Genomic DNA, 15,677 nt, shown 5'->3' with positions numbered 1-15,677 from the left:
ACAGCCCTATTGGATCCGGCCATAGGCCCATCTAGTCCAGCTAACTGTATCTCACAGCGGCCCACCAAATGCCCCAGGGAGCACACCAGATAAGAAGTGACCTGCATCCTGGTGCCCTCCCTTGCATCTGGTATTCTGACATAACCCCTTTCTAAAATCAGGAGGTTGCACATACACATCATGGCTTGTAACCCATAATGGATTTTTCCTCCAGAAACTTGTCCAATCCCCTTTTAAAGGCATCCAGGCCAGATGCTGTCACCACATCCTGTGGCAAGGAGTTCCACAGACCAACCACACACCGAGTAACGAAATATTTTCGTTTGTCTGTCCTAACCCTCAATTTTAGTGGATGTCCCGATTCTGGTGCTATTAGAGAGTTTAAAGAGCATCTCTCTATCCACTTTATCCTTCCCATGCATGTCTTCCACCGTCAGCTGGATCTGAAAGGTTATTCCACCCATGCTCCAGGGGCATACTGGTCGATGTTGAGCCAAGGTCTTGGAGGACTGCGCTCAGAGTCCAGGTATGCCCCTGAGCCGTCTGCCAGGGTGCTCTGCCTAAAAGGGGGAAGAACCTCAGCTCTGTCCTTATTTATTCAAGAGACATGCTGTTCAAAAGTTTCTGCATGCTCATTTCAAAATGCCTAGAGAAGTGAAGCTCTCTCCAGATGCTTGCAGAGCCCCAATGCTGGTTGCAACTTCAAACTTACAAAACTAACTAAATACCTTTTGTCCCATGGCAAGAAACTAGCAACTACACTGCTGCATTGATTTAATGGTGACCTACGGTCGGGTTGAAGGCTTCAACCAATGAAGTGCCGGGGGGGGGGGAGATCTAACTGGTGCCGCTCCCCTTTCTGGCTGCTGGTGGAGGCAGTGCATCTTCTGCCACTATCCTGTGTTCACTTGCAGGGTCCAGAACGGGGCTAACTCCACCCTAAGTTGTGTGGAGACCGCTCATGTTATGCTGCAGAGCCAGCAGGCATGTGCTCGTAAACAATTGCCCCTAGTGAAGTTGCCAGCAAATCTAGAAATGCTGCTCGCAAGCATAGCCCTGCTGAGCACAATACACCATAGCCCTGATGGGCATGGTGTCTTATGTCCCCATATTCCGAACCGGCTGGCCCCAGAGGGCACATCTAAATTACAGCTGAGGCGTAAATCAAAATCCCTTTAGCCAAATTTTCCGATACTTACAATTCCCTCCCCTCTCCAACCAAGGGGGGGGGCAATATACCTGTAACATACTGGGAGTTTCTCTACCATGTTCCAAGCCTCTGCATGCCAACTTAGAGGCAAGCCCCATCGTAGCCCCTACGGGGCTTATGCCCTGGTTGGTGGCGCAAGGATCTGAGCCCCACGTTCCAAGACTCTGCATGCCCTCTCGGAAGGAAGCCCCATTATAGACCCCACGGGGCTTACTTCCTGGAAAGTGGATGAGGACTGCAGCCCTATGACCAAGCCTCCGTGTGCCTATTCGGAAGCAAGTCCCCTTATAGCCCAATGGGCTTACTCCTTGGAAAGTGGGGTGAGGACTGCAGCCCTATGATCCCGGCCTGCATGCCCATTCTGAAGCAAGGCCCTTTATGGTCCATGGGGCTTACTACCAGGAAAGCGTGGCTAGGATTTTGGCCAAAGCCCAAGGTTCTGCATGCCTGCTCCGAAGCAAGGCCCCTTATAGACTATGGGGCTTACTCCCAGGAAGCATGTCTAGGATGCGGCCAGAGTTCAGGCTCTGCCTGCCTATTCAGAAGCAAGGCCCATTACAGACTATGGAGCTTACTCCCAAGTGTGTCTATGATTGCGGCCAGAGCCCCAAGTCCCCGCCGCCAGCCCTAGGCCCTGCCCCCAGAAGGGGGGGCTGACCACGCCCAGGGCCCCTCAGCCATCCCCCAGCCCCACACACAGGGTGGGGGGGCTGCGTGCACCCGGGCCGCTCCAGCTGCAGCACGGGCCGAGCCCTACCGCAGCCCGCACGCCCCGCAGCTCGTCGGGGCTGGGGGACAAAGCGCGCCCACAGCACTCACCCGGCTACGCGGCTGCCTGCCCTCGGCAGGGATGGGGAGAGGACCAACCCATGCGCTCAGGCCACACCAGCCACGGCACTCGCCGCACCAGGTCGCCGTCTGCCCGGGCCATACAAGCTGCAGCACGGACAGTGCCCCACCCCCACCCACCCAGGGAGGGGCGACACACGAGCCTGGGCCCAGGCTGTGCAATGCACCCGGGCCACACCAACCTCGTCGTGGGGCCGAAGCGCCACCCTCAGAAGGGGATGTGGGGAGGGGGGCGACCCTCTGCCCACCTGCAATGCTGTCTCCCGCAGCGTAAAAGAACTTGAGCTGGGGGAGGGACGGGAGGGGCCGCTGCCGCCCGATGGGGGGGCTCGCCTCGGTGACACCCACAGCCGTCCCTAACGCCTGCGGTGCCTACCGGCTCCTGCCAGGAGGGGCAAGCTGCTCACCCGTGCCCCAGATGGGGGGGAAGCCTGCTGCTGTGACCGCCAGAGCCAGCCATGCTCCCAACGGGGGAGCGGGTTGCCTAGCTGGCCGGAAGGCAGACAGCCAGAGTGGCAGGCCGCCCCACCAGCCTCAGTGGGGACAGGGTGGGGGGGCCAAGCCCTTTTCCAAAAGCCTCCCCTTCCCTTACCCCCACCCTGGCACCACACGGCCTGTCTCACCAAACTATGAGGAGGATCCTGAGCAAAGAAGGAAGGGGGGCTGTTGCTGCGTCCTTAAATTACCTCTGCTCCATCCAGCCACAGCCCTCCGCCAAACCCCTCAGGGGTAGGGGCTTGTGTGTTCCGGCCAGGCCATACAAACTCCGATCTTGCTGTAGTTGGGCGATTGGTATAAAGCACAAAATTGAGAGACTTGTGATGTGGCATAGGTGGGACCCAATAATCTATGCAGCTTCCTAAAGCAAAGTTGTCATAAATGTTCATAATATCTGATAGTAAGCTACCTGAAACAGGACTGTTGCCTGTTTAAGTGTTTATGTGCGTGCATATGAGAACGCATTATATAGACCTAATCTATGCTGCCACTGTACCAGCATCAAAATATACTGCTTTATGAGCTTTTGAACCTGGAAGAAGATACTAAAGTTTTTCATATTAAGCGCAAACAAATTGCTACTGCTTGAAAAAAGTTTTCACTTACCACTTTCATCCACAGAACCAACAGACTCAAGATGACGTCTAAAGAGGTATGTGTTGCCAACTGTGCCAGATTTAATCTTTTCCAAAGTGACCTGAGGCCCAGTTAAATCAGACATTGAATGAGCTGAAGATAGTCGTTGAGGTCCCAAAAGGAAAGGCTTTTTTGGTTTCGATTTCAATTGTACTTCACTAAGGGAAGTTACAGCATTAGTTTCTGGTGTACGAGTGCTTGGAATGATTGCAGAAGATGTATCCAAAAATGCCCCATCGGTCTTGCGGCCCTTCATTTTGTCCTTTAGTTTAGCAAACGGAGATTTGGTTTTGTCCTTCATTGAGAGATCAAACATACTAGCTGTCATGTTGTTTCTCATAAACTGAATATTGACCTTTATCTCTCCTCTGTCTTTAGTTCTTTTCCCTTGTTTTGACTCTAGGCTAAACCACCTAAAGAGAAGATAACACACTGTAACTTACACAGTATTGCATTAAAAAAAAAAACCAGTGCATTTATGCTACATCTTATATCTCAATTTAATCCTACTAGGAAAAATGTAAAACTATAAAAGCTGATAATTCATCATGAATAAAAATGATGTATGAATACCAGTAGTTTGCATAAAGTTTAAACATAAATTTTACAATCTAATCCCTTGACATACAGTGTTAAAATTTTAAAAGTTTATTTTCACTGTGTCTGCAGCCCAAGGATTTTTAATTAAGTTGGTGAAAGCTAGCATGTTCCAACAAATACTACTTAGCATTAATATGTATTTTACGTCAATGAGACTCATTCTCAAGTGTGCACAGGATTGCAGGCTTGGAGTGTCACCAGATCAAAGTTCTGATAACAGGAATGATAGAGCTGTAAAGCTGTATTCTTTCAGTTTTTAAAAAGACTGGAAGTTCCATTGGTATCTCGACATATAGTTAGCTTGCATCTTATGCAAGGGTTAGGTTCCAGTCATTACATAACAGAAAAATCACACAGTCAAAATAACCCTATATCTCAAAAACTATGTACCATCTCTTTAAACTCACACTACAAGAGACAGGTGGGAACCGAGACAACTGAAGGAACAGCAGATTCACTCTCCCATCTCATGCTCAATCTGGGGCATATACTTCGTGAATGGAATAGTAGGCAGAATTACCAGCATTGTTTGAACTGTTTCTTTTTTCCCCTGAGTGCATATACTTAAATTCACACAAGTAAAATGTGCAAATGATGAGAGTTGACAGTAATACACAGAATTCAGTAATAATTGCAAGTTGAGAATATCAAGAAATGAAATTATCCAGACGTGCTTAAAAGCTCTGTATCAGCAATGAGTAAACTTAGAATTCAGTCTCCAAGTTAAATATACTCATGTATTTAATGTGTTTTTAATTATGGATTTGTAAGTTAAGTACTATTTAAAGTGACATCCAATGCTTACTATACTGAATGCATAGCACTAACACAGAACATAAGATTTAAAATGTATCCTTTTGCTGCTAATATAAACATTTATCTTGCTTAACAGAACTTTCTGTCTACTGATTGCTAATAGTCATTGAGAGCTGGCCAATAGTAAGTTTCACTATTAGCAACACCTTAGTAATAGCTTACACAGCAAACAACAGTGACATGATACCCACTTTACCCGCTTTAAGGAGCGAGCAGTTAGAACAAAGTTTAAACTTTACACATTACATGTCCAGCCTATTTATACACGGATTTTTTATACACGGATTTGACTCAACACGAATGGCCCCTGCAAATGAGAAGTAATGAGCTGATCCCTGGAGAAGGGGAAAAATGCATTCCTTTAAAATCAGTTTTAAAAACTGAACAGTCCTTTAACAATAGCCTCCTTAATGAGAGAGAGGGCAGCTGGCTGACAATGCATCAATCCTTCTCTTGCCTGAGGACCCCTCCCTTCCCCCTGAGCAGTGAAAGAAAGGTGATCATTTTGCATTGGTGAAGAGAGGGGCTGAGTGAAGTGCTGATGGATTGTCTTCTTAATGACTCTTATCTGAGTCAAAAGGTCAGCAAGGCTGTTTTTCAATCACTGGAGCAAAGAAACTTTGTTTTTTAAATTGATTTGCTATAGTGCATTTTTTGTTATCCACATGAGTGCTTGGAACAGAACCCATTCGAATAATTAGTCTCAACCTGTTCCTTTGTGGTGCAGGGAAACTGAAAAGGTTTTCAACAACTAACTACCCTTAAATACAAAACAATCATATGAAGCTTCTAGTTACAAGATGATTTAGAAAATCAATATTGCTTTCAGCAGGGTTGTTTTTTTTTACAGCTAGAAATAATGAACTTTTTTTCAAACAAAAATGCCTAAATCTAAATTAAACAAAAGAGCCATCACATTACAGCAGCAACCTGTAAAGCAGCAATCCTGGGCTATAAACTCTACAGGAGGGACAGGCAGGGGCGTGTTGGAGGTGGGGTGGCCCTTTATGTTAAGGAAGGGATAGAATCCAGCAAAGTAGAGATTGAAGGTGGGTCCAACTCCACCATAGAATCTCTGTGGGTTAAATTACCAGGCTTGTGCAGCGATGTAATACTGGGGGCGTGCTATCGTCCTCCAGACCAGAAATCGGATGGGGGCCTTGAAATGAGGAAACAGATCAGGGAGGTGACAAGGAGGGACAGGGTTGTAATCATGGGGGACTTCAATTATCCTCATATTGACTGGGTCAATTTGTGTTCTGGTCATGATAAGGAAACCGGATTTCTTGACGTGCTAAATGACTGTGGCTTAGAGCAGCTAGTCACGGAGCCCACCAGAGGACAGGTGACTCTGGATTTAATATTGTGCGGTATGCAGGACCTGGTTAGAGATGTAAACGTTACTGAGCCATTGGGGAACAGTGATCATGCTGCGATCCGTTTTGACATGCACGTTGGGGGGAGAATACCAGGCAAACAAAAACCCTTGACTTCCGACGGGCAGACTTCCCCCAAATGAGGAGGCTGGTTAGAAGGAGGTTGAAAGGGAGGGTAAAAAGAGTCCAATCTCTCCAGAGTGCATGGAGGCTGCTTAAAACAACAGTAATAGAGGCCCAGCAGAGGTGTATACCGCAAAGAAAGAAGGGTTCCACTAAATCCAGGAGGGTGCCCACATGGCTAACCAGCCAAGTTAGAGAGGCTGTGAAGGGCAAGGAAGCTTCCTTCCGTAAATGGAAGTCTTGTCCTAATGAGGAGAATAAAAAGGAACATAAACTGTGGCAAAAGAAATGTAAGAAGGTGATACGGGAGGCCAAGCGAGACTATGAGGAACGCATGGCCAGCAACATTAAGGGGAATAATAAAAGCTTCTTCAAATATGTTAGAAGCAGGAAACCCGCCAGAGAAGTGGTTGGCCCTCTGGATGGTGAGGGAGGGAAAGGGGAGATCAAAGGAGACTTAGAGATGGCAGAAAAATTAAATGAGTTCTTTGCATCTGTCTTCACGGCAGAAGACCTCGGGCAGATACCGCTGCCCAAATGGCCCCTCCTGACCGAGGAGTTAAGTCAGATAGAGGTTAAAAGAGAAGATGTTTCAGATCTCATTGATAAATTAAAGATCAATAAGTCACCAGGCCCTGATGGCATCCACCCAAGAGTTATTAAGGAATTGAAGAATGAAGTTGCAGATCTCTTGACTAAGGTATGCAACTTGTCCCTCAAAACGGCCACAGTGCCAGAAGATTGGAGGATAGCAAATGTCACGCCTATTTTTAAAAAGGGAAAGAGGGGGGACCCGGGAAACTGTAGGCCGGTCAGCCTAACATCTATACCGGGTAAGATGGTGGAATGCCTCATCAAAGATAGGATCTCAAAACACATAGATGAACAGGCCTTGCTGAGGGAGAATCAGCATGGCTTCTGTAAGGGTAAGTCTTGCCTCACGAACCTTATAGAATTCTTTGAAAAGGTCAATAGGCATGTGGATGTGGGAGAATCCGTGGACATTATATATCTGGTCTTTCAGAAGGCGTTTGACGCGGTCCCTCACCAAAGGCTACTGAAAAAACTCCACAGTCAGGGAATTAGAGGACATGTCCTCTCATGGATTGAGAACTGGTTGGAGGCCAGGAAGCAGAGAGTGGGTGTCAATGGGCAATTTTCACAATGGAGAGAGGTGAAAAGCGGTGTGCCCCAAGGATCTGTCCTGGGACCGGTGCTTTTCAACCTCTTCATAAATGACCTGGAGACAGGGTTGAGCAGTGAAGTGGCTAAGTTTGCAGACGACACCAAACTTTTCCGAGTGGTGAAGACCAGAAGTGATTGTGAGGTGACCAGAAGGATCTCTCCAGACTGGCAGAATGGGCAGCAAAATGGCAGATGCGCTTCAATGTCAGTAAGTGTAAAGTCATGCACATTGGGGCAAAAAAAAACTTTAGATATAGGCTGATGGGTTCTGAGCTGTCTGTGACAGATCAGGAGAGAGATCTTGGGGTGGTGGTGGACAGGTCGATGAAAGTGTCGACCCAATGTGCGGCGGCAGTGAAGAAGGCCAATTCTATGCTTGGGATCATTAGGAAAGGTATTGAGAACAAAACAGCTAGTATTATAATGCCGTTGTACAAATCTATGGTAAGGCCACACCTGGAGAATTGTGTCCAGTTCTGGTTGCCACATCTCAAAAAAGACATAGTGGAAATGGAAAAGGTGCAAAAGAGAGCGACTAAGATGATTACTGGGCTGGGGCACCTTCCTTATGAGGAAAGGCTACGGCGTTTAGGCCTCTTCAGCCTAGAAAAGAGATGCCTGAGGGGGGACATGATTGAGACATACAAAATTATGCAGGGAATGGACAGAGTGGATAGGGAGATGCTCTTTACACTCTCACATAATACCAGAACCAGGGGACATCCACTAAAATTGAGTGTTGGGCGGGTTAGGACAGACAAAAGAAAATATTTCTTTACTCAGCGTGTGGTCGGTCTGTGGAACTCCTTGCCACAGGATGTGGTGCTGGCGTCTGGCCTGGACGCCTTTAAAAGGGGATTGGACAAGTTTCTGGAGGAAAAATCCATTATGGGGTACAAGCCATGATGTGTATGCACAACCTCCTGATTTTAGAAATGGGTTATGTCAGAATGCCAGGTGCATGGGAGGGCACCAGGATGAGGTCTCTTGTTATCTGGTGTGCTCCCTGGGGCATTTGGTGGGCCGCTGTGAGATACAGGAAGCTGGACTAGATGGGCCTATGGCCTGATCCAGTGGAGCTGTTCTTATGTTAACCTTGTCTACAAAGTATAATACATGCAGCTGTAATACATGAATATTGAAATTTTCACATAGAAAAACATGAAAGATCAAATAAAATAAATAAATAAATCTTTCTTGGCAGGTGACATGATGCTGGTTGTCAGGGTGGTCCTGCTGCTGAATATTATGGGATGCAGTAGCAGTGGAACAGCACTGGACATGCAATTTTGAACATGCAACCTGTCTCTGGAGCTACTGTGAGACCAGCATAGGTGAGCATGTGGAAAGTGGAGAGTTTGGTGGAAGCACTGAAGGCAGTGGGGTGAGCCATGCGGAGCCTCGGGAGCGGCCACCAGTCAGTGCATTGCCCATGGCTCGCCACCCACCTGGTCAAGCAGCCCTTTGCTCTCCAGTTGGCCTTGCTAGCTGATGTTGCCTAAGAAGAAGTCAGCCAGGAAGAAGCTCCTCTGGCCACTGTCCTTCACCTGCTCTTTGCTTTCCCTTTACTGAAAGTAGTGGCTGCAGGAGCCTCTCCCAGGCCAGCTTCCTCTTCAGCAATATCAGCAAGCACCCTCCACCTCCCTGGCTGCCTGCCTATTGGGACTCTGACGACGACGACGCCTCCTCCTCAGAATGGCTGCTGCTACTCTGACCCATCTGAAAGCAGGTGAGTCTTGTTGGTCACCACCATAGAAAAATATGTGTTTAAAAAAATTTCTTCTGACTCTGTAAAGGGAAAGCAAAGACTAGAGCAAACAGAGTTGGACAATTTTTTTTCCAAATACATTATTTTCTTATCCATGGTTGGTTAAATCCATGGATGTTGAGACCACAGATATGGCGGGCTCACTGTACATTCATGCAGACTTGTTGGGCTTGTAGTCATATACGCAACTTTTAGGAGTATGTAACTGCAACTATCAATAATGCAGTATGGCGTGTAACTCCCAAATGCCACTGATCTATTTATTAGGAGATAAGTGCATGTTAACAATGAATTTGATTATAACAGCCAGAATCATTATAGCAAGTTTTTGAAGACAAGATCAACCTCCATCTCTATACATTTTGCAAGGAAACATGAGCAGCTTATCCTTATGAACAAAATAACAGCAATCAAGATGTTATTAATATAACACCAAGAGCAACAGACCAATATTCCAACGCGCAAGTCCAATGCACATTACCCCACTGAAATGAGATATCCTTGGCAGATGCTGCAGTACACAATACCAATGTCTTGATGTATTAACAATATGCATGGTGATCACAGAATTTATCTTCAAGTGGTTAAGAATACTGGAAGTTTTGAATATAGTCTCTAGATTGCCTTATAGCTCTAGTTAATACACTATTACAAAGCACCATGGAATACTGCAAGGGATGGAATTGCAGAAAAGGGATAGTGCAACACATTGTACCTCAGCTGAAATCAGACCAATATCTCTGTGGGAAAATGACCCAAATGCATGAACTGGAAAATGATGCAACTGAGCCTGACAGGAAAAAAAATGTATGAGAGCTCAGATGTGAGTATTGCCAATAATTAATACAGAAAATATATTATAAAGAATATGCCACTGTATGCACAGTGGTTGAAGGATCACTAGTCCTCTGTACCTGATTTGATTCCCCCCTCCATAAGATGTATGAAGTTGTGCCCTTCATGTTCAGTTAAGTAAAAAATAATGATAATATAGACTGATACGGGACAAGTGAGTTTAGCACTCCCCATTTATCACTGTACCTGTTTGTGGACGCCACAGTTGTGGAGCGGGCAGGGAGGGAGCGAAGTGGGTTGGAAAGGGGTTGGAAAGGGGGAGGAATGGGGAGGGCAGAAGGCTGCAAATGGATCAGGCAGCAATGGCACATACTGAGAAGACCCACTGAGAGCAGGAAGCTTACGAAGGGAATTTAAATACCCTCTCAATTATCCCCCTTCCCACTAGATACAGTGTGCTCCTTTTGGGTGCAGCTACACCAGTGAGGGGGGGATAGGACTGGGATGGAATCTCTCTGAGACTAGCAAACAAACATAAATTTCACTCATTTTTCTCCATGTCGAAGGTAAGAGAAACAAGACTCAACACTTAAAAACAGGTTGAGATTACTTCCCGGAAAGTATTGTAAGTAGTGAAACAGGTCTTATATCACCACATATTGCCATGCCCAGCAACATCTAATAAAAACAAAAGACAACATGAATACAAGAGGTGTTTCTGGTGTAATAACACAAGGACTATCAATGATGCCTTGAAGATCATCACCTGCTCCAAATCTGAGCTAACAATTTCAATAACTTGTTTCTAATTATTTTTCACACTCATGAAAGGGAAAAAGATTCTGGAAAAATGATAATAAAAATATTTCTATCCCAAGTTTTTTATATTTATATAAATATAATTATTTATATCCCAAATATTTATATCCCAAGCCATTGTTTTTAGTTTCTTAAATCTTGTGCCAGAATGATGAAATTACATGATAGGGGAGGCCCTCTCACAACAGCACTGCCTGAAGAAACTTTTATCACTCAGGTTATTTTTAAAGGCATACACTTTTTAAATTTGTAACCACTAGTAACTATATTCTATAGTTATACTATATTGAAGTGCTATATTCAAGAAACAAGACATCTGTGGCCTAATACATTGTTATAGTTACAGTGGGTTGGTACCCACACTTCTCCCCAATAAATAAAAGAACTGTGCATGTAGCATGCCATGAAGACTTTCTCAGAACTGGTAGCCTTCATTTTTTTTCTTATAAGAACACACACACAGGGGAATTGCTGACAAGGTTCAGCATTGTGCAGAATATTAAATATCTTTTTTGTAATACACAAGTGACTGTGAAGTCTGTCTCAGAACCATATGTACAGCTGTGTTGGAAGGAAGAAGTTATTAAATATATTAAAAACTAAAAAATTACCAATAATGACACTTCATCAAATACTTGGATCTCATTTATCCTACAACTAAGCAATGTTAAAGTTATATCAACATTAGGAATTCACTTTCAATATACTGTAATACTCCAGGTCTGTGAAAATGCAGCGGAAAGCAAAAAAGCCGTATCAACCAGATTTATATTTAGTCATTGTAAAAGAAATAAAGATTAGATGGTTAGGTACCAATTCTTGTTTTAAAACTATGGGATCATGGCTCAAAATAGCTGTCAGTTTTTAATTCACATTTAAGTAACTCAAATTAGACTGCATTTTTCTAGAAAGGATTTGTTTCTTAACTGAAACTACAGCTTTTTGAGGGGCCATCTAAACAATCACATGTAACAGAGTTCTGTGCACGAACAGAGACAACATCAGAAGCTTCCACAGCTTTGCTGAGTGTTCTGCCCCGGGAAACCTTGAAAGGGGAAATAAATACTCAGCACTGGAAGACTGTTGGAGAACTCAAACATCAGGTCAATTTATAAACCCAACACCAAAGTACAACAAGGTCTGCAATTAGCTAAGGATTCAAAAGATCCTCTCTCTATGGCACCAGTATATTGAGTCCCACGCAGTTGTGGACGAGTATACGTTGGCACCACCATGAGGCATAAAAACACAAGGATAGCAGAACATGAGAGACACTGCCAGTACAAGTTGAAAAATTGGCCACTGCAGAACATGTAGTTGAGACGGGGCACAGAATGAACACAGGCATTTTCCACGACCAATCACTATCACGCTCACTCAAATTGATAGAGATGCCATAAACATTGGAACAACATGAACAGGAGAGAGGAGATGTTGAGTATAAACTACTCTTGGTTACCAGTGCTCAAAAATACTGTACAAGTATCCTGGACTAAGAAATAAGGCAGAACCATAGGTACTTGGAACTTTAAGATCAGAATATTGATTATACTGGATAGAGCTACTTGTTGTAGCTGTATCCTTTGAGAATGCCTACCATAGCAGTAGGCAAAACGTTAGGTAGGAACTGTTTTATTTGACTGCAACACATCAGCCTGAATACTGATAATTTCAATAGCACTTTTAGGGGAAACCTCCTGCAAACTATGTACCTAAAGAGCACCTCACCTCAACTCACCTCACATCCAGAAAGTTCAGTATGGAGACCCTTGCTGGTATCGAACCAAGCTACTCAGCAGCAAAACAGGTAAGGGTGGGGCATATCCACAGTTTCCGTTTACCACAGATGTGGGTGCCCCACATCGGGAGGCAAGGGGAGCTGTGCTGTCCTCTCCTCCAGAGGGTCCTCTGAACTTCCCGGATCCTTCTAATGCCCTTTAAAGGTATTAAAAAAACACTTCCGGTTTTACAGAACTGAAGTGGCCATTTTTTGGCCTAATTAGCCATTCTGAAATGCTCACAAGCCGCAGGTGGTTGTGTGCGGCTTCTATGGGGCTCAGAAGACCCTCCACAGGTAAGGGGAGCAGAGCTAGAAGCCAGGGAAGGGGCATCCCCGATATCCACAGATTCAGATATCCATGTGGGGTTCTGGAACAGAACCCCTGTGGATACCGGGGCACAACTATACTGACACAAAAGCTAGGTATGATAAACATCCATTATTCTGGGACCTTTGGGCCCTAATTGGTGCTGGATAACCGGTTATCCTGAACGATCAGGAGGAACTATCCTGCCCTTGCTGGTCTCTAGTGTCGTCATTTCTGTAGTCACAAGTATTTACATTCCAGCCACTTGGGTTGTCCCCAACTTCTGTAACCTGCACTGAGCCAGGATTTCCCTGTTCAAGCTCCTCTTTACTGCAGCAACTTTATTCAAGCAGCTCAGGTTGTCCTGGAGTTCTGTAGCCTGGCAGGCACTACTGTGCGTGAACAGGTACTAGTATGCTTTGGTATTTTATTGAATTCAATCTGTCTGTACCAAAGAGCGTGGTATGAAGGTTCAGTATGGCTTGGTATCAAAGCTTGGGTGGTTTGTATGAAATGTATATACAGAGGTACAAGGTAGATACAATGGTTTTGGGCTGTTCGTATCAAGGGAGTGCAATATGGAGATTATTCCTTGGTATCAAGGTTGAGCCTCTTTGAATCAAGAGTTAAGTACTGAGGATACATGTAGTTATAGGCTAGGCAAAGATACCATATCAAAGAAGCTAGACACAGAGACCACAGCTCAGTATCAAAGCTTGAGATGCTTATAAAGTGAGGGTTTATAAGGGTTAAAGGTAGGTACCAAGGAGTTGAAACTGTCCATATGAAACGAGTCTTGCAAGGGGGCTTTAGCCTGGTGTTGAAGCTTCATACAGGATGAAGTCTGATCTCAATGAATGAACACAACACTTTTATTCATTGTCTCCAAGTCATGTATGAGAAGTATCAACTGCAGAGGCTTTCAGAAACCACTGGGCTGTGTCATTGTTGGCCACTACACAGAATTCTAGCACATAGTTTTCTCTTGTGTGCACTATAAATGTTTAAAAGCACAACCATTAAATATGTCACAATTACAATACGTCTAAGCACTGCAGAAGTATTATCATAGTAGTCCACTGTAGTTACAGATCATGCATATAGCAATATGTAGACAAAACTTAATTACGTATACATTGGAGGCTTCAGGATTCACAGTCTAAAAAGTGGGTCCTGGTGATAAGAGCTTGAGAACCACTGATGTAGAGGATATAGTACATAGGTAACTGTTCAATGGTACACCATGAAAGCATGACAAACATATTGAGCCTACAAACACTGGTGGTTGTAGACCTTGACTTAATTTTTCTAAATGAACCACTTTGTTAACTATTTTTTGCTGAAAAGCAGTATATAAATACTAATAATAAATGTTAAGTCTAATATAAAAATGGTAAATGATCACAGGTTATCCCAGTGTTATTCAAACTATGAGGTGCTGCTCTTTAGGGAGGCGCCAGGAACCCAAAGGGGAGGCACAGGATGTCCTCTCGCAGCGATACAGTCACACCACTGGGCAGAATACGAGCCCATCTTCTGCGCTTTTTTTAAAGCAGAAGAAACGGGAGTTCCTCAGCTGCTCCCTCCTAGAGTGACTGCCGCCCCGCCCTCTTCTCTCTCTACTCCAAGGCTGCCGCTTTCTGTGTTCGCTGCATGTTGTTTCCAAAGCTCTTTGACTCCAACCCCCACCCGGCAAGTACCAAGCATGTCATTTTGCAATCCTTGCCCTTGCTGACCATCAGAAAGAAAACCTCCTTGATCCTTTTCTGGTTGGTTCCTAGTTCCCAGCCTGGGATTGCTTCTCATCAAAGTGAAATCTCTCTTTTCAACCCCCTCCCTCTTCCACTCACCCCTTTCAATCTCCCCTTTCCTCCCGCTTTCCCCTTTCAAACTTCCCGCTTTCCTCCCCCTCCCCAAATAAAACACTTCCCAGGGGTCTTAAAGTTGTTTTCATGCAGTTGGCAAAGGGGGAGGGGAGAGGCAAGCACACACTTTACTTGGCCAGGAGCAGAAAAAGGGTACTGTTTTTAAAGTGATTTCTTAATCTTGTTGATTGACTGAAGAGGAAAGGCTGTAATGTTAAAGTGATGAATCTTGCTATTTGAAAGGAATACTTATCAGCCATTGATGAAGTGATTGCCAGCCCAATCCTAGCCATTGACTCTAATGGGACTTACTTCTGAGTGGACATGCATAGGCTTGAGCGGTGCATCTCCTAGTATAGGAGACAAATCAGCTTCCTAACCAAACCCTTATCAGCTCTGATATATTTTCATGGTCTATTTTTGTTTTCCCCACCAGCTGCTGGAAAAATTTAATTTCATTAAATTAATAAAGGGTTCAATCCTATCCAAGGAGAATGGGAGAAATGACTAGTTGGATTGGGGTCCATAGGGTGTGTGTGTGTGTGTGTGTGTGTGTGTGTGTAATGTTGGTCAAACTGGTTGTTCACAAAGTTCATTTGAAAAAACAATTCTATTGGTATGCTTACAAAGTTAAAAAATGAGTCTTCCTGGACCAGACAAAATCTACCTACTCCAGCATCCTGTCTCCAACAGTGATCAGCAGCTGATCATTTATAAAGCATGTATATTGCTGTGTATTAATATATTTTTAAGATCTGAATTTAATTAATGATATGATTAACATAATTAATATTAATATAGTTAATATTTCTGGCCACTTCCTGTTTCATGATGTCACTTCCAGCCCTCAGGAACACGATGGGGAGTCATGGCCAACAGCCACAGGGGTCAAGGGAGCCACTGGCTGGAAACATTTGAGTACCACTGGGCTATCCCAAAGCAAATAGCCTTCCTCTGAGACTACTTTTTTTAATTTCTCTCCCTTTCTTTCATTGAACAAAACACACAAGTATTCCAATGCAGAGAAAGAATTTAAAAAGGGGAGCGAGG

At 44.6% G+C, this 15,677-nt stretch overlaps 1 protein-coding gene across 4 annotated transcripts in view; it reads right to left on the bottom strand.

The window, feature by feature from the left end:
- RAB11FIP2 (RAB11 family interacting protein 2) overlaps window positions 1-15,677 on the bottom strand; it is a 55,457-nt gene that overhangs the window by 36,220 nt on the left and 3,560 nt on the right. For all 4 annotated transcript variants that reach the window (XM_066622133.1, XM_066622132.1, XM_066622131.1 and 1 more), the window contains exon 2: window positions 3,164-3,606. In XM_066622133.1, coding sequence (XP_066478230.1) covers window positions 3,164-3,606 — 443 coding nt within the window. The remainder of the gene's footprint in view (window positions 1-3,163; window positions 3,607-15,677) is intronic.

Source organism: Tiliqua scincoides, chromosome 3, assembly GCF_035046505.1.
Source record: "Tiliqua scincoides isolate rTilSci1 chromosome 3, rTilSci1.hap2, whole genome shotgun sequence".
In the NCBI taxonomy this organism is placed as follows: domain Eukaryota; kingdom Metazoa; phylum Chordata; class Lepidosauria; order Squamata; family Scincidae; genus Tiliqua; species Tiliqua scincoides.
Note: the sequence above shows the minus strand (reverse complement) of the source record. Positions and strands in the feature narration are given on the sequence as shown.